This window comes from Stegostoma tigrinum, chromosome 32, assembly GCF_030684315.1.
Source record: "Stegostoma tigrinum isolate sSteTig4 chromosome 32, sSteTig4.hap1, whole genome shotgun sequence".
NCBI classification, from domain to species: Eukaryota; Metazoa; Chordata; class Chondrichthyes; order Orectolobiformes; family Stegostomatidae; genus Stegostoma; species Stegostoma tigrinum.
In genome coordinates this window covers 30,875,485-30,893,570 of record NC_081385.1, presented here as the reverse complement: position 1 = coordinate 30,893,570, position 18,086 = coordinate 30,875,485, and the positions used below count along the sequence as shown (strand labels likewise).

The following is an 18,086-nucleotide window of genomic DNA, read 5'->3' as shown; positions in this document are numbered from 1 at the left end:
CTGAGGAATTGTCAAAACATAATTGCCTGGAGTTGAGTGGAAAGGCTTCCAATATCCAGAAATGTTCCTCTCAGCTCAGTGATCAGCATGGTTTGAGGTGGATCTTCTCAGTTCAGGTATTGCACAGCCAAGTACCCAACAAATGATGTGATTGAATGGTTTAGACGGGCCACAGAAACCCCAAGAATAAACCGAGTCTTGATGGAGAGCTCCTCTGTCCAAGATGCCTTTATTTTATTGTGGTAGGAGGCTCTTGTGATAAGGCTACAGGAATTGCACTATATAGTTGAGGAAGAGGTGCCATGCCAACAGCCAACACCTGTACTGTTGGAGACAACAAGGACTGCAGATGCTGGAAACCAGATTCTATAGGTGCGAGGCTGGAAAAGCACAGCAGGTCAGACAGAATCCAAAGAGTAGGTAAGTCAATGTTTCAGGCCGAAACCCTTCATCAGGACTGTTGGCATGGCATCTCTTCCTTCTTGTGTTCTGATATACCAAAATATTGTGATTAATAACTTTGAGAAATGTTAGGAACTATTATTAATGGCAGACATTAGCCTAACTGATGTATATTTTCTTGCTGTCAGTCCCCCTCTTGAACTGAGGTGTACATTTGACTTTTTCCAGTTTGCTGGGATCTAAACATTTTGGACATAGAGTGCAGCCCGTCATTTCCAGGGGACTCTTCAGCCTTAAGTTGTGTTAGTGTTCCCATTAGTTTTTCTCTTGTGAGCGTGATGGTTTATGTTCCTCCTTCCATCATTATAGAGTCGTGGAGTGATACAGCACAGAAACAGGCCCTTTGGCTCAACTCGTCCATGACACCAATAGTCCCAAACTAAACCAGTGCCACCTGCCTGTGTTTGGTCCATATCCCTCCAAACATTTTTTATTCATGTGCTTATTCAAATATCTTTCAAACTTTGTAACTGTACCCTCATCTACCACTTCAGCTGGAAGTTTATTCTACATATGAGCTATGTTAAAAAAAAGTTGCCCCACATGTCTTTTTAAAATCTTTCTCCTGTCACCTTAAAAAAATGCCCCTGGTTCCCCCACTCTAGGGAAAATGCACCTTACCTACATGGCTCATGATTTTCTAAACCTCTATAAGGTTACTCTCAAACTCCTACACTCCAGTGAGATAAGACTTAGTCTATCCAGCCTCTTCTTATAACTCAAACCCTCCATTCACAGCAGCATCATGGTAAATCTGTTCTGAACCCTCTCCAGTTTAATAACAGCCTTTCTATAACAGGGTGACTAGAACTGAACATGTTCTCCAGAAGAGGCTTCATCCAATGTCCTGTACAATCTCAATATGACGTCCCAACTCTATACTCAGTGGGCTCAGCAATAGAGGCAAGCACGCCAAATGCCTTCTTAATCACCTTGTCTACATGTGGCCCAAACTTCAAAGAATTGTATACCTGAACAGACTAAAGGGTCTGTTCGAGGGGTCTGTTTCTGTGCTGTATGACCCTATGACTAGGGCTATGGAAGGAGGAACACAAACCGTCATGATTACAAGAGAAAAAGTAATGGGAACATTAATGGGACTGAAGGCTGATGAGTCCTGCTGTTTCACAACAGTACAACATTTCTTCTTTGTCTTTTGATTTTCTACTATTCATGACATGTTTTCTGTGTCCTCTGCTGTGAAGATAGATACAAAAATACTTGTTCGAAGAATCTGCCATTTCCTCAATTTCCATGAGTACTTTCCCAGTCTCAGCATTAGCGAAATTGCTCACTTTAGCTACCCTCTTCCTTCTTATAAACTTAGGTTTTTATGTGTATTGTTAGTTTTCTCTCGCTTGTCCCTCTTCATTATTGTTTTTTGTCATGTTTTGCTGGTTTCTAAAATTTTTCTTTATCTTCTGACCTATCACTAATTTTTGCAGCATTGTACACATTTCCTTTCAATATAGTATCACCCAATCCTTGCTTATTTAGAAACAAATGGCACATTCTTTTGGCATAGTCTTTATTCTTCAATAGAACAGATCATCAGAGGCTGAGGAGTGACCTTAAAAAGGTTTATAAAGTCCTGAGGGGTATGGGATAGGGTAAATAGCAAGTTATGTTGCCCAGGGTAGGACAGTTAAAGGTGAAAGGGGAAAAATTTAAAAGGGACCCAAGGAGCAACTTTTTTCTATAAGATGGTGTTGTGTTTGTGGAATGAGCTGCCAGAGGAAGTGGTGGAGACTGATACAAGTACAACATTTAAAAGGATGGGTACGTGAATAAGAAAGGTTTAGAGGCATATGGACCAAAGTAGGGCAAATGGGACTAGTTTAATTTAGGATACCTGCTCAGCATGGATGAGTTGGACCGAAGGGCCTGTTACCATGCTCACTACAGCTCTATGACTCTACAACTTATGAACTATCTCCTTAAAAAGCCATTGCTTCTCTATCATTTTACCTTGCACCTCCTCTTTTGTCTAATTTTGAGTACAGGCTGTTAAAATGTATTATTGAGCTAAATAAAATTCTATTTGTCGTGCACATGGTGCACCAAACTCAATTTAAAAAGTGAGAACTGCAGCAGTGCAGATCTTATATGAGGCTGGTACTGAGTAGGTGTTTGTTTACAGATCTGATGAATTCTTACTGAGGTAGTTGTTGTGTTCGAGCCACGCTAAACATCAAACACTATTATTGGATGCTTTTGAATATAAAAACAGCTTTTGATTAAAATCTGTTTCCATGTTCACTGCATTGTCCAATCTAACTGATGTAGTTGCCAGCTCCAGGAATATGTATTTGAAGTTAATACCCTGTCCTGCCCTCTAGCCTGTGTTAGCTCAGAGTTTTAAACAGAGAAAGGTCTAATGAAGAGAGTCGCTAGATCACAAACCCATCTGTATACCTTCCCACGAAATGTCCCATTATTCTTTCTCCAGAAGATTTTTTTCCCTTTCTGAAACTTATTAACATTCTCTTTGTCGCCTTCAGTAAATTATTGCACATGTCTGTGGATGTTTCCTTGTGTAAAATGCAATCTATTTTCCAGCTATCTCTCCAGAGAATTCCCAAATGTTTTCCTACTGTGACCCCATTTTGAGGCTTGATTGGTGTCATAAGCCCTGAATGAAAATTGAGAATGGTTTTGGGAGAGCAGGAGGAAGGGGGAATAGAGCCCTGTTTGAGCGGGGGCACTGCGGAGGTAACTGTGTCAGATTTCTAGGGTGGCATTTGCAACATTGAAATTTCAGTCCATGACCTGATTTGGGAACCCTGCTCGAGGCTTACCTTTCTCTTTGGATCCCTTGATAAATTTATTCTTTGCCATTATGCTTCACGTCAACTTTTCAAGGTTCTGACAGGTGATAGAACTATCAAAAGGTTACATCTCAGAAATGCCATTCAGCCCATCATGTCAATTCCAGCTGTTTAAACTAGCCATGAGTGCATCCCAATCCTGTACATCATCACTGATTATGGTTTTTGAGTGCAAATCCAGGTTTAATTTCAAATGAGTTGAGTGTTTCTGCCTCAACCACCAAATTGGGCAGTAAATTTCAGACGCCCTCAGCGAAACGCTGAGTGAAAATGTTTTCCTTCACGTCTGGCCTGGGTAAAGGTAAAGTCACCATCGTCCTCAGGGACCATAGGACAGCTCTCTTATTTGAGAAAGAGAGAGAGAGAGAGAGATGGCTGGTGGTGAGTTGACCCTGAAAGTCACCAGGTGACGAAAGGTGAGGAAGGAGAATCTTTCATGGTAACCTCTGCCAGAATTGAACCCACGCAGATGGTGCCACTGTACCAGGCCAGCCAGCTGAGCCATGAAACTCCCTAGAAGAACCGATGTTCCCTATCGCCTCCATCCAAGCCCCTCATTGTTTTATACACATCAGGCATTGGTATTCAAATCGCCTGTTTTCTGAGACAAGCAGGGGCAAAAGTGAACACTGAATCTGAAACAATGCTCGATGTTGCAGGAAATACTCAGCAGGTCAGGCAGTAACTGTAGAGAAGGAAACAGTCGGAAACTTTTAATGGTGGCTGGTTGGGGTTGGATTCCAAAGTCTAGCTCCAATTTCTGACAAATCCAATGGTCTATGATGCAAGGCATGAATCAAGTCAGCAAGAAACCTGGGCCATTTGAAATTATTGAGTTCAAACAGACTACCTTCCTCCACCAACTGGATTGTTTTAATTGACAGGCCATCTGGTCTAAGTTAAAAACCTATTGCTCCAGTTTCAACAGGTTACTTGTTAACATATCTCAAGGTCTATTATTACAGCTGAGACATTTATGAATGTTTAATTAGATTTATTATTGTCACATGTACCTAGGCGCAGTGAAAAGTTTTGTTATGCGTGCAGTACAGGCAAATCATAGCATACAAAGTGCATCACAATAATAAAACACAGCAAAGAATACAATGTTACAGCTGCCGAGAAGGTGCCCAGACAGGAAGATCAACGTTACTTTCAAAATTTGAGAGGTCCATAAGTCTGATAACAGTGGGGAAGAAGCTGTTCTTGAATCTGTTGGTACATTTGCTTTGTATCTTCTGTGCAATGGAAAAGATTGAGAGAGATTATTACTGGGGTGGGAAGGGTCTTTGATTACACTGGCTGCCTTCCTAAGAATGGATGAAATCAATGGATGTAAGATTGGCTTGCATGATGGACTGGGCTATGTTCACAACTCTCTGTAGTGGCTGTGTTTAAAGAGCTTAAGAAAAGCACTGCTCAGTGGTAGGCACTGAGTTCACATTATGACTGATAGTTTAAAGATGATCTGTTCTGAGGAAGGGTCACTTGACCCGAAATGTTAACCTGATTTCTCTCCACAGGTGCTGCCAGACCTGCTGGGCTTTTCCAGCAATTTCTATTTTTGTTTCTGATTTACAGAATCCACAGATCTTTCACTTTTTTAAAGATTAGCTGTTTTTGATGTGCTTACTGAATAGACCTTTGTTTTTAATATTTCTTGAATGTTTAAGAAGATTTAAAATCTTAAATGTATTTTATGAATGGAATTTTTTTTTTCAAAATCAAGTGGGCATGAGTGAGAACTTGTTTAGATTGTTCAGTTATATTTCCAATCTCCAAATGGATCCTGGTGACCGCCAATTCTCTCGTGTCTGCGTGGGTTTCCTCCGGGTGCTCCGGTTTCCTCCCACAGTCCAAAGATGTGCAGGGTAGGTGGATCGGCCATGCTAAATTGCCCGTAGTGTTCAGGGGTGTGTGAGTTATAGGGGGATGGGTTTCAGTGGGATGCATCAAGGGGCAGTGTGGACTCGTTGGGCCGAAGGGCCTGTTTCCACACTGTAGGGAATCTAATCTAATCTAATCAATAGTGGATAGTGACTGTGGAAGTGGCACAGTAAACATGAAGTGGGGTGGCAAGCCAGTAGCGCCCTCTAGTATGGATTACAATAGTTTATTCATGCAAACTCAAGGAGAGTCAGCCTGAAACATTATAAGACAAAATTCTGGCAAATCGCATAGGTTCTCACTCCTTACACCTCTGAATTCACATACTCAATTTCTAATCTGATCAATTTACTTTATGTTAACCTGACATCAGTTATTTCCCACAGCACGTACATCCAGTCTCATTCATATCCACCCAACGCTTCCCCTTGTTCTGCTGATTGTGCAGTCTAGCTGAATTGTTTTTCCATCAGTCACTCCCTGGCCTGGTTCTTTGTCGCCCTATCTGGACTAAATCTGCTAATCTTCGATTCTGTTCTTTTCTGACAGAAGACACTTCAAACTGAAACTGTGTGCCCCTTGTTTAGTCATTTCCCAGTCCTGATTTGATGAGGTGAGTGGGCGATGGCTGAGAGGATCTGAGGGCTACAAGGCCTTACAACATCTGAAACTATCAGGAAAAAGTCTCAGAGATTCAGGCTGAACTTTCTAAGCAGCCCACCTTAGCATTCACCTACATTCATTAGCAGTTTTTGGGGCTGGTGGACCCAACCTTGTTCCATCCCCACATCCCCAGATGAAAACTGAGCTACAAAAAGATCTTTTAAATTAACATAGACCTGACAAGTCAGGAAATTTCTCCGCTCCACTTACACATCTCAGTCATCCCAGTGTTTCACATTTTGACAGCAAACTGTAACTTTCTCAGATTGATGTGTAGTTTATGTTTATGCATGCTGCATCCGTAATTCAAAGCCATTCATTTTGAATTATTTAATTATTCTTTTTCCTTTGCTTTAATTTTCACTTTGCTACGCTATTTAACTCCACTGGATAAATTTCCTGAATCATGTGGGGAGCTAAAGTCTGCAACCTGAAATGTAATATTAACTTCTTGTTGCTTGTTTTTCTCATGAAGTACAGGCAATAATGACTGAGAGTTACAGTGAACTTGTATCAACAACAAACAGCACACTAGAGACCCCTGGGCCAAAGCTTCTTTCCCATCTTTACTTTGAGTGTAACATACACTTAGCAGTAGAGGCCATTCAGCCCCTCAATGCTGCTCCTGGATTTAATAAGGTTATGCTTACTCTGATTTTGGCATCAAATTCATACTTCCACCTACCTACAGTGACCTGAGGCCTTGATTAACAAGGGAGTGAATCTTTCAGCTGCTGCTGGAAGCATAGTGAGTTAGTCAGGGTGGGAGATGGGCGCAGGAGGGGTTCTGATCCCTGACGATGGACAAGCAGCGAATCTAACTCCAACCCAAGGAGGACTGTTTTGTAGGCAGGTTGCAGGGTGGACGGGAAGAGGGTTCGGAGAGGGAGGGAAGTTGAGGGTCCGATCCCAGAGATTGGCTTAGGGGTTGATAGGAAAGCAATTTTCTCTACCTGGTCCATAAGAAGTGCTGTAAAGATGCTCATCTTAATGCAACATTGTATTCCTGAGAAAAGTATGAGTGAGAAAAAAGCACAAGGGAGGGATTGATCTTGGTAAAATGACGTTGATAGTTGTGTGATCTTTTATTTTCTAAACCTTGCAAGTCTCTCAAATCTCTGAAAGTATGCATCTGCTTATCCCCAGTCAGCACCTGAATTTGACAGAAAACACTCAATGAGTGCACAATGACATCGCCTTTTGAATTCAATTGAATTAACTGTTTTGTGGTGATCTATTGGAGAACAGTTAGTGTCATGTGGTAGAATACTCCTCAAGAGATTAATACTGGGACATTCAGAGATTTAAGCCAGGAATTCCAGTGTTTTCCTTCCCTAATAAAACTTTCCACATCTCTCTTTTCCTTCATGCTTGAGTCTGTTTTCTTTTAATAGCCCGCAATCGTGATGAAATGAACACACTCCTCCAAAGCCTGGACAATGACCTTCGGCAGCAATTTGACTTTGAAGGGCATCACACTTATATCCATACGCATCCAGCAGGGATTTATTGTTTAATTATTTTTCATGGGATGTAGGGTCTTCTTCAGGTCACTGGGAAAAACCTCCCCCTCACGTCAGTCTTAAACAGGAGATGTGATTTTAAATAACAATTTGTGAGGATGGTGTGAATAAGGAATTAAACAGATGTCTCCCCTGATCTATGTGGTTCAGTGCCACAATAGGAAGCAGATCTACCACTGAATCTTCGGGAAGCCTTAGTAACCGCACATTTTTATTCTCTGGGAGGAAACCAGGGGACCCGGAGGAAGCCCACACAGATACAGGGAAAATATGCTGACTCCACACAGAGGAGCCTGAGGCTGGATTCGAACATGGGCCCCTGGCGTGGTGAGGGGGCTGTGCGAACCACCACTTCTGTTTTGGTTTCTGATTTTGCAGCATTGGCAGTTTTATGCGTTTTTTTGTCTTGATTTGATCATTAGGCCTAACCTAATTTAGAAAGATTTTGTGTAAACCTCCTTCCTTTTATACACCATTCCTTTATTAATGAAACCATGATAAATCTGACATGCATTTTTAGCAGCTTTTCAGCATGTCCTGCTGCCACCTTTGAAGACTTGTGTGCACGTTGTCTTGGGTTTCTTAGTTCCTCTGAGGCTTTGGAAACTGTAGCTATTTTTAATCAACCTGTTAAGACATGTATGACATGGCTTCGGAGCGGCTGGGATTTGAGCCCAGGACACTATAACTGCACCACAAGAAACCCCAAGCCCCTTCTTTAAAATTGTACCACTTAGTCAATATTGCCCCTTCTCATTCTTCCAACAAAACCTCCTCCTGACTCTACACTAAATCAGGTGTTAGCTGTGGTTCAGTGGGGGGTATTCTTGCCCCTCATTTGCGAGGAACTGGGTTCAAGGCCTGCTCTTGCGCTTGAGTGCGTGAAATGCAGGGCTAATATTTCAGTGGAATATTGAGGAAATGCTGCCTTTTTCCTCAGGCTGTCATTCACATGAAGACTGTTGAATTTCTAACTTTGTTTTTTTACTTTTCCAGTTTATAATAAAAAGGACTTTAATGTTAACTGTTATCCTATTGTTTTATTTTCTACTTATTCAATGAAGGTCTGTAATGCTTACCTTTTTAATTTTGTTTTCTTATAAGACTTTGTCCCTGGGATTTTTGTACCTCGGTACCTTTGTACATAAGATGGCGCTGTCTGTGACAATGTCAGATGCTTTTCACAGTGGTTGAGTACACGTGACAATAAAACCCAAAAATTCTAAAATGAAGGACCCCTCCTCTAGCTGTTCAAGTAGATGTAAAAGATCCTATGCACTATTTTGAGGAACAGTGGAAGGGTTATTGCTGGTGTCCAAACAATGTTTATCCCTTAATCAACATCACAAAAAAAAAGCTTATTTGTCAAATTGCTAACAGCAAGAGCATTTTGGTGGAAGATAGATGTTAATCTGCATTGTCAACCCAGCCAATACAGAATTTAATTTGCCACCAATCTGCTCATTTCGCCAGTCCATCTGTGTTTTCCTAAAGTCTTTGATAATCCCTTCTATTGTTTAATCATTTCCAAATTTTGTAACGTGTAAGCTTTGAAATGTCACCTGTTTACCCAACTCCAAAAGCCATGCGTAAGTATCCAAGGGCGTACAGTCTCAACTTTCACCCCCGAGGAACACCACAGCACATGTTGCCTTCTGTCCCTTGCTAACTTTGTATCCACACTGCCTCTGTCCTTGAATTTCCATGGACTCGGCTACAGGCCAAATGCTGGAAAATGGGACTGAAATAGACGGAGGTTTGAGGGCGAGCATGGACACATTGAGCCGACCGGCCTCATTTCATGCTGCTAAAAACTCCAAGACTCTAACTTTGCTACTAATCTGCCAAGTGGTATCTTGTAAAACATCATATCAGTGTCACATGTGCAGCGTTAATTACTATATCCCCCTCAAACCTGCCTGGTATTTACATTGTTGTGTGTCTTCAGCATAGTTTAATGGAAATTAAGTCTCAAAGTGCAGTCATTGCTGTTAGGTAATGACAATGTGTGCACAAACAGCCATGTAATTAATCAGCAGACAATTAGTTTTTGGTATTGGCGGAGGAACAAATGTTGGCCAGGACACTGAAAGTATTTCCCTACTTTTCATCTTTAAAAGAAGCCTTAAGATCTTGTGTGCCTTCAGAGAGAGCAAACAGAACCTTGGTTTAGTATCTGATTTTTTAAAAAAGTGCAATACTGTTGACTCTCATGAGTACTGTGCTGAAAATCAGCCTACGTTATGTGCTCAAATCTGTGGGATGTGTGAATAAAAGCTGCCAACTACTCTTATTTGTAAGCTGCTTTTATGGCAATGTTGGGGAGGGGCTTACATGACCTGGCTTTCCAGCCAGATTAATGTAAATCTCCTGGATTTTATTAGTGTCTCTTTCTCACTCGTAGCCAGAGACTCTCGCTGGTTTAAATCTGGCCATTTGTAATGGGGACTCAATTGCTCCAATCTGTGGGCTACTGAGGACATGGGCAGGGTCAAACAGTGGGATCTAAAATCTTACCTGGCCCTTGCCTTTGACCCTTCTGGCTCATTGCAGGGAAGAGAGGGAGAGAGAGAGATGTGGGGGGCCAGCTCAGCAGCTTCAAAATATGAAAAATAAAATGTCGCCTCAATTAATGGGCCAGTGCTGTAGAGGGTAACCTCCACAAAGAGCAGCCAGATGTAGGCGGGTCAATGGAGGCTGTGTGATAGTGCAGTCAGACTCTGATAATTGGCCCTTATCCTTATTTATTTATATTATGCCTATTTATTATTTGTCTTGAATGTTGCTCACTGGCTGCTGGCATGATCTGGCCTCTGGATATGGGGTAAAATTCCATCCCCAGCCACCTCCCTCCCTGTTATGAGACTGGGATGAAGATGCTCCCTTGGGAGATTCACTGTGGAAGCAGAAAGACAATGCTGATACGCCATCTTGTGGCAGCTGGGCTGCACACCAAGTCGCACAGAAAAGGAGCTTTTTACCTGACCGTTTCAATTCCCCCTCCCATTCCTCAGACAACATGCCCATCCTGGGCCTCCTGCACAGCCATAATGATGCCACCCAAAGGTTTCAGGTGCAGTGCCTCATACTTCACTTGGGAACCCTGCAGCCCAATGGTATCAATGTGGACTTCACCAGCTTCAAAATCTCCCCTCCCCCCACCACATCCCAAAACCAGCCCAACTCATCCCCGCCTCCCTAACCTGTCCTTCCTCCCACCTATCCCCTCCTCCCACCTCAAGCCCCACTCCCAACCCCCACGTACCAGCCTCATCCTGCACTGTTGACCTGTCTGCCCTCCCTGGACTGACCTATCTCCTCCCTAACCCCCCACCTACACTCACCTTTACTGGCTCCATCCCCACCTCTTTGACCTGTCTGTCTCCTCTCCACCTATCTTCTCCGCTATCCATTTTCTATCTGCTTCCCCTCTCTCCCTATTTATTTCAGAAACCCCTTCCCCTCCCCCATTTCTGAAGAAGGGTCTCGACCCAAAACGTCAGCTTTCCTGCTCTTCTGTTGCTGCTTGGCCTGCTGTGTTCCTCCAGCTCTACTCCTTGTTAGCTCTTTTAGCTGAAGTGGTAGTTTTTACAAATTATCTATAAGGTAATCAAATTTAACATCCTCCACCACACAACACCATATTCCAAGCTCATCCAAAACTGTACAAGACTAACTTGCACTAAATCCCTTTCATTCATAAAATCTGCTTTTTATTCTACATTGACTTCTGTTTATGTGGCAATTTTAAAACATTCATCCTCCCTTTCAAATCCCTCCTAGACTTTGTCTATTTCTATCTCTAAAACATCTTTCTGCACTATAATCCACTTCCCTGAGCACACAACTTACTTTTGTATCGTAGCTATAGCCTAATGTCCTCTGGTGTTTCACAGGAGTTCGAGTAATATTTGGCACCAAGCTATATACTGAGATATTAGGCTCAGCAGAAGAATTGTAGGGATTTTGTTCGAGGAGGAGAGAGAGAGAGAGAAAGAGAGAGAGAGAGAGGCATGTCAACTTCTTGACTAGGGATTTCCAGAGCTGGAACACTAGCCAGCTGATGAACTGAAAGAGAGAAGGGAGTGATATAATGTGCACAAGGCTAGAATCTAGTTTGTTCTCCTTGGTGGAGATAGAAGGAATGAACAGCGGAAACCATTTTATTTCCCAGTTGTGTATTCCCTTCACCATGTTGAGCCAATACATTACCCACAGGGCTTGCTGCATATCTTGTGACAGGAATTGATTACTGACTGTATTTTGTTTTTATTGCTTTTCCAAATGAGAAATATGTTCACTGTTTTGACAGTACACACTCTCTCAGGAGACTATCGAAGCACTGAAGAAGCCAACTTTTGATGTGTGGCACTGGGAATACAATGAGGTACTGTGAACTGCTGGCCGTGAATGTAGTAGGTATAGATCAATGAATTAAAATGAAAAAGCTCAGTAATAGTCACTTTGTACCTGACAGTCGATTATCGCTAAGAAAGGAGAGATAGAATGGGCTAACAGCCTCCTTTTGATACTTATGCTTAAGTCATGAAATGATAATGTGATGGCTTCTGTTGTGTCTAACTGGTTACTTTTATATTTGAGTGACCCAACAATAGTGGAATGGTCACACATCATGAGATACTCCTGGATGATGACAGCATTATTTGGATCATCTTAATGTATCCTTTCAGAACAACCCTAAAATCCCCTTAAGACTAAATGATATTGGACCAACTTTTAGGCCATTCGGAATATCAAGTCTGCATTATTTGATTGTGGCTGATATGTTTCTCGAACCCATTCTCCTGCCTTACCCCACAATAACCCTTGATCCCCTTACCAATCAAGCATCCATTTGTCTCTGTCTTAACTACATTCAATGACTTGGCCTCCGCAGCCTTTTGCGGCAATGAGTTCCTCAGAGTCACCATCCCCTGGCTGAAGAAATTCCTCCTCATATTCCCCAAATTGCATTGTTTCAGGAATAATTCCAGGGTTTACAACTTCACCACACTGCCTGAAGTCCACTCCCAGCGCATGCTCACTGTGGAAAGAAACTCTTAACTTTTAATCGATGCTCCCACTGTTGCTTAAAATAACCCTTCTGATTGTATTTAGAACCTCAAGCTGAAAAGCTTAAGTCTCTCCAATCTCTCTTTCACAGGTAAATCTTGCATGAGCACTCACTTTAATGCTGCCTGTATGATTCAGTTAAGGTAAAAGGAGTGCCCTGGCTGAGAGATCAGTGCAGCATGGTTCAGGTCACCACCTATGGTAGGACATTTTCCTGCATGTGTCATCACTTGACCTCCTGCCTACAATTCTACAACTCTGCCTTTGGTCACCCAGTGTGTGCAAAACTACACTGCAATGCCCCTCACCCAATTTAGAAACAATTACCTTTCCAGTACCCAATTGTCCCCATGATTCTTCTTCAAGGTTGCTCACAGCAAGGTCCCAGAGATTACTCTTTATATCCCAAAGGATTGGCAAACCGACCAACGATGGAATAAAAGCCAGGAACTGCAGGACACAAAGTGCTGGAGAAATTCAGTAGGTCTGGTAGTATCTCTGGAGGGAGAAGCAGGGTGAATATTTCCAATCCAACATGACCCTCTTTCAGAACTCAATGAAACGATAGAAGCTATTTTCTGCACTACCTCAACACCCACCCAGTCAGTGGAAGGCAGGAGAAATTCAAGGATACATCTAGTGTCCCTACACGACCTGCACAAAAAGACCATGTCAGAATGTAAAGGGAATCTATGGTACTATAACTGACCAATAGGTTCTGGTCGCTCTGTTATAGGAAGGATATTATTAAGCTAAAGATGGTTCACAAGAGATTTACCAAGATGTTGCCGGGTATGGTGGGTTTGCATTATAAAGACAGGCTTGATAGGCTGGGATAGCACAATCTGGAGCTGGAGGAACACAGCAGGACAGGCAGCATCAGAGGAGCAGGAAAGCTGTCATTTCAGGTTGGGACGCTTCCTCAGAAATGGGGAGGAAGTGGGGAGCTCTAAAATAAAAAGAGGAGGAGTGAGGGGGTGCAACGTAGGTTGGATGGTGATAGGTGAGTGCAGGGTTCACCTGCACATCTGTCAACATGGTCTACTGCATCTGCTACTCCTGGTGTGGCCCCCTCTACATCAGTGAGACTAAGCGGTGGCTGGGAGAGTATTTTATAGAGCATCTGTATTCTGTTCACGACAAATGACAACACCTTCCAGGAGTGAAACATATTAATCCCCCCTCCCACTCCCTGGGTAACATGTGCATCCTGGGCCACCTCTAGTGTCACAATGACGCCACCCTCAAACTGGAGGAACAGTACCTCATATTCCGCCTCAGGAACCTATAGCCCAATGGCCTAGACATGGAATTCAACAGTCTTAAAGTCTCCCCATCCCTGGCCTCATCCAATGACAAACCCTCCCTCTTATCCCCACCTCTTTGACCTGACACAACCTGTCCATCTTCTCTCCCACCTATCCACTCCTCCTACGTCACTGACCAATCCCCACCACTCCCTACCTGCACTGACCTATCACCATCCCACCTACCTTTCCCAGGCCCAACCCTCCTCTCTCTCTTTATTTTTGACTCCCCTCCCACTCCCCATTTCTGAAGAAGGGTCTCGACCCGAAATGTCAGCTTTCCTGCTCCTCTGATGCTGCCTGGCCTGCTGTGTTCCTCCAGCTCTACACTGTGTTATCTCTGACTCCAGCATCTGCAGTTCTTGCTGTCTCTGGATCAAGAATCATGAGTGGAATAGATAGCTCCAGTAGTACGCTTCCTATCCCTAGGATGGGGGAGTTTCAAGGGGCATATTTTCAAAGTGAGAGCTGAGAGATTTAAATAAGACTTGGGGGTAATTTTACATGTGGAATGAACTTTCTGGGGACGTGGTGGATGTAGGCACAGTTACAATGTTTAAAAGACATTTAGGTAAGTACAATAAGAATAGGAAAGGTTTGGAGGGATATGGCCCAGGAGCAGGCAGGTGGGACCAGTTTAGTTTCGGATTATGGTCGGCGAGGACGAGTTAGACTGACGGGTCTGTTTCCATGTTCTATGTTCTTTTGGAGGTTCAGTGAAAGCATGTTTGTGTGAGATGCCTTTGTCAGGAGTTTTGACTTTAAGTTGGTGAACATCTCTGCTGAAGAATCAGGGTCTTAATGCAGATTTATTTAGCACAAAACATATTTGAGAATGGAGTAACTGATATCTCCTCACTGGCAGATGCTCAGCTGTCTGGAATACATGTACCATGATCTGGGACTGGTGCAAGAGTTTAACATGAACCCTATCACACTGAAACGCTGGCTGGTAAGTTTGTTGCTGTTGTGGCAAAAATCACAGCTCAAAATGGAGTGTATGCCAGAAACTTTTCAAAGAGCTGAAGTCCCCCCATCCCCAATAGCTAAGAGTTACATAGACAATGCAGACATTGCCCAGCATCAATGAAAAGATGTAAACAGAGATTATAGTCAGATGAACCTCCGTGAGTTAACTATCCAACAGCTTGAACAGCTAATTTTATTTTTCCCCAGAAGCTGCCTGGCTTGCAGTGTTCTTCCAGCCTCCTGTCTGTCTTAATATAGTTACAGTACCCACCTGCACTGACAGGATCAAAAGGTTGGAACAAAGATCCATGCCAGTCTACATGGCTCAAACTCCATCCATCATCTACCATCCTGGAATAAGCTGATAGGAGGCTCGCAGATATTCATAATGTGCCCAGCAGGAAACTGGGAAATGCATTGGCCTTTTAGTTCTGTAACCAACCCATGACTAATGCAAGGTGTTCTGTTAGTTATAAGGGGAATTTCATGAAATGAGAAGAAATCGTAATGATGTGTTTGAGTTGCTGGAACGAATTGACATCTGTATCGATTCAACTGAGAAGGAGATTTATAACACACTTTGAGGAGATTACTGTGTAACTGAATGCTAAGCAGCAGTATTATGAAGACTGCCAAGGGATGGAACAGTTTGCTTAATGTAGTTTAGAAACGTTGGACCAAATCTGCCCGTCAGTGTGAGTATCCTTCTTTCTGATGATCCGAAAAATAAAATTATCTGTTTAGGCTGTTGGATGGTTAACTCACAGAGATTCATCTTTAGATTGCAAAATCCCAGAACCAGCATTGTTTGCTTTTGTCTTACAGAGTGCCTATTTGATTTTGAGCCTGCATGTGAATTGGGTGTAATATGCATTGTCTAAAAAGGCCCCATACATGAGCACATCACTGATTAGCATTAACTCTGCTATTACTGTGTGAGAATGAAGAACAACAATCCTATGCAGCTGTTCTGGTGCACTGGTAATGTCTCTACCTTTGGACCAGAAGGCCCAGATTCAACACCCACCTGTTCCAGAGATGTATCATAATATCACTGAATAGGTTCATTAAAAAAAAATAAACATTTAGACATGTTATATTTTGTCATCCTCAATAGCCTATTTTAAATAGGACTTCTTCTTTAAAATGAGACAACTCAATAAGAGGCCATTAAGTCTATTAGCTTCTTTGAAAGAAGTATCCAGTTAATCTCACCTTTCTTCACCGTAGCCCCTGCAAATTTCCTTTTTCTTTATTCTTTCATGCAATGAGAATGCTGCAGGCACAGTCAGCATTTATTGTCTATCCCTAGCTGCCCTAGAAATGAGTGGATAGTTAAGAGAAACTACCTTTTGCTTTTGACATGAATTAACATGCAGGCTTGTTTATTTTTATTTATTGATGGGATGTGGGCATTTATCAATTGGGATAAAACAGCAAGACAGGTAAGGTCAACAGTTTCCATCCCTAAAGTGCATTTAAGTTCATTTATTATTATCACATGTACCAAGATACAGTGAAAAGTATTGTACTGCATGCTAACCAGGAAAATCATACCTTACATTAATACATCAGGGTAATAGAACAGAATGCGGAATAGAGTGCTACAGAGAAGGTGTAGAGAAAGATTAACTCTAATATATGAGAGGTCCGTTCATTCGTCTTACAACAGCAGGGAAGAAGTTGTTCTCGAATCTGTTGGTATATGTTTTCAAACTTCTGCCTGAAGGAAGAGTGTGGAATAGAGTGTAACCAGGGTGGGAGGGGTATTTGATTATGTTGACTGCTTTTCAGAGGCTGTGGGAAGCGTGGACCGAGTCAATGGAAGGAAGGCTGGTGTGCATTCATGACTCTCTGTAACTTCTTGCTGTGTTCGGCAGAGCATTTGCCATTTCAAGTTGTGATTCATCTGGATAGGAAGCTTCCTATGGTGCACTTATAGAAATAGTTAAGAGTCACTGTGGACATGCTGAATTTCATTAACCTTCTGAGGAAGTTGAGGCATTGGTGTGCTTTCTTGATTGTAGCGTCGATGTGGATGGACCAGGACAGATCGTTGGTGGTATTTACTCTGAGGAACTTGAAGGTCTCGACTAAACGGGTTTTTCCCCAACAATGGACAGCAGTCATTATTAGACTCCTAATTCCAGGGTTTATTTTAATGAATTCTAATTCCACTATCGACTTCCACAGTGTTTGAACCTGGGTCCTTGGACATTACTTGGGTTTGTGGACTATCATTCTACTGATAATACCATTAGGACATTCCCTCCCAATAGACTGCTTTATAACAGTCAATGGCAGTTTAATTGCATTAATTACAGAGCCTATTCATAGAATTTTTAAATTCCACCAGCGATATTGCCATCACATCACTGCTTTACTGAACTTGCTGCACAGAGGAATTTACAGCAAGAGACCTACAGCACAGAAAAAGGCCCTTTGGGCTATCCCATCCACACCAGTCAAAAACAATCACCTAACTATTCTAGTTGCATTTACAAGCGCTTGGCACATAACCTTGTATACTTGTTAAATAGTGTGAGTGGTCTTGCCTCTACCACCCTTACCTGCAGCTAGTGTCAGATTCCTACCACCCTTTGGATGAAAACCACTGATCACCTCAAAGCCTTCTACACTTTACCTTAAATCTGTGACCGCAGTCGTTCATCCCTCTATCAAGGGGAAAACAGTTCTTCCTGTCTACACTATGTGCCCTTCATCATTTTATACATCTCAGATACATCCCCCTTGAACTCTCTCTGTGCTCCAAACAAAAGAATCTGTGTGCCCAATCTCTGTTCATAACTGAAGCTCTCCAGCCCAGGCAACATCCTGGTAAATTCCCACTGCACCTTCTCCAGTGCTGTCACATCCTTCCTATAGTGAAGATTCTAGAACTGCACATTATATTCTAGCTGTGGTTTAACCAACCTTTTATGTAGCACCAGCATAACTCCTCTTCTTTTAAACTCTACGCCTCTTGACTCATAAAAGCATGTGTACATATGCCTTCTCAACCATTTTATCTGCCTACCCTGTCACCTAAAGGGACCAATGTATTTGCACACCAAAGTACCTCTGATCCTCAGTGATTCCCAGGGTCCAACTGTTCATCATGTATTCCCTTGCCTTGTTTGTCCTGCTCGAGTGCACCACCTCATATTTATCTGGTTTAACTTCATTTGTTACTGATCAGCCCTTCTTCATGTTCTTGCTGTCTAAGGCTATCCCCTCACTATTTACCACCTACCAATTTTTGTATCATCTGCGAACTTACCGATCAACCTCATACTCAATCTATATCATTATTCCTCAACCATTACTACCCACTCCCTGGTTCTTATGCCAATTATAATAAGCATAGATGTGGA

At 42.5% G+C, this 18,086-nt stretch overlaps 1 protein-coding gene across 1 annotated transcript in view; it reads left to right on the top strand.

Annotated features, from left to right (window-relative positions):
• The window catches only part of pde9ab (phosphodiesterase 9ab), a 56,631-nt gene that overhangs the window by 17,234 nt on the left and 21,311 nt on the right, over positions 1 to 18,086 (top strand). The window contains exons 9-10 of the mRNA XM_048562190.2: positions 11,676 to 11,750; positions 14,609 to 14,695. Of these exons, the coding sequence (XP_048418147.1) occupies positions 11,676 to 11,750; positions 14,609 to 14,695 (162 nt within the window). The remainder of the gene's footprint in view (positions 1 to 11,675; positions 11,751 to 14,608; positions 14,696 to 18,086) is intronic.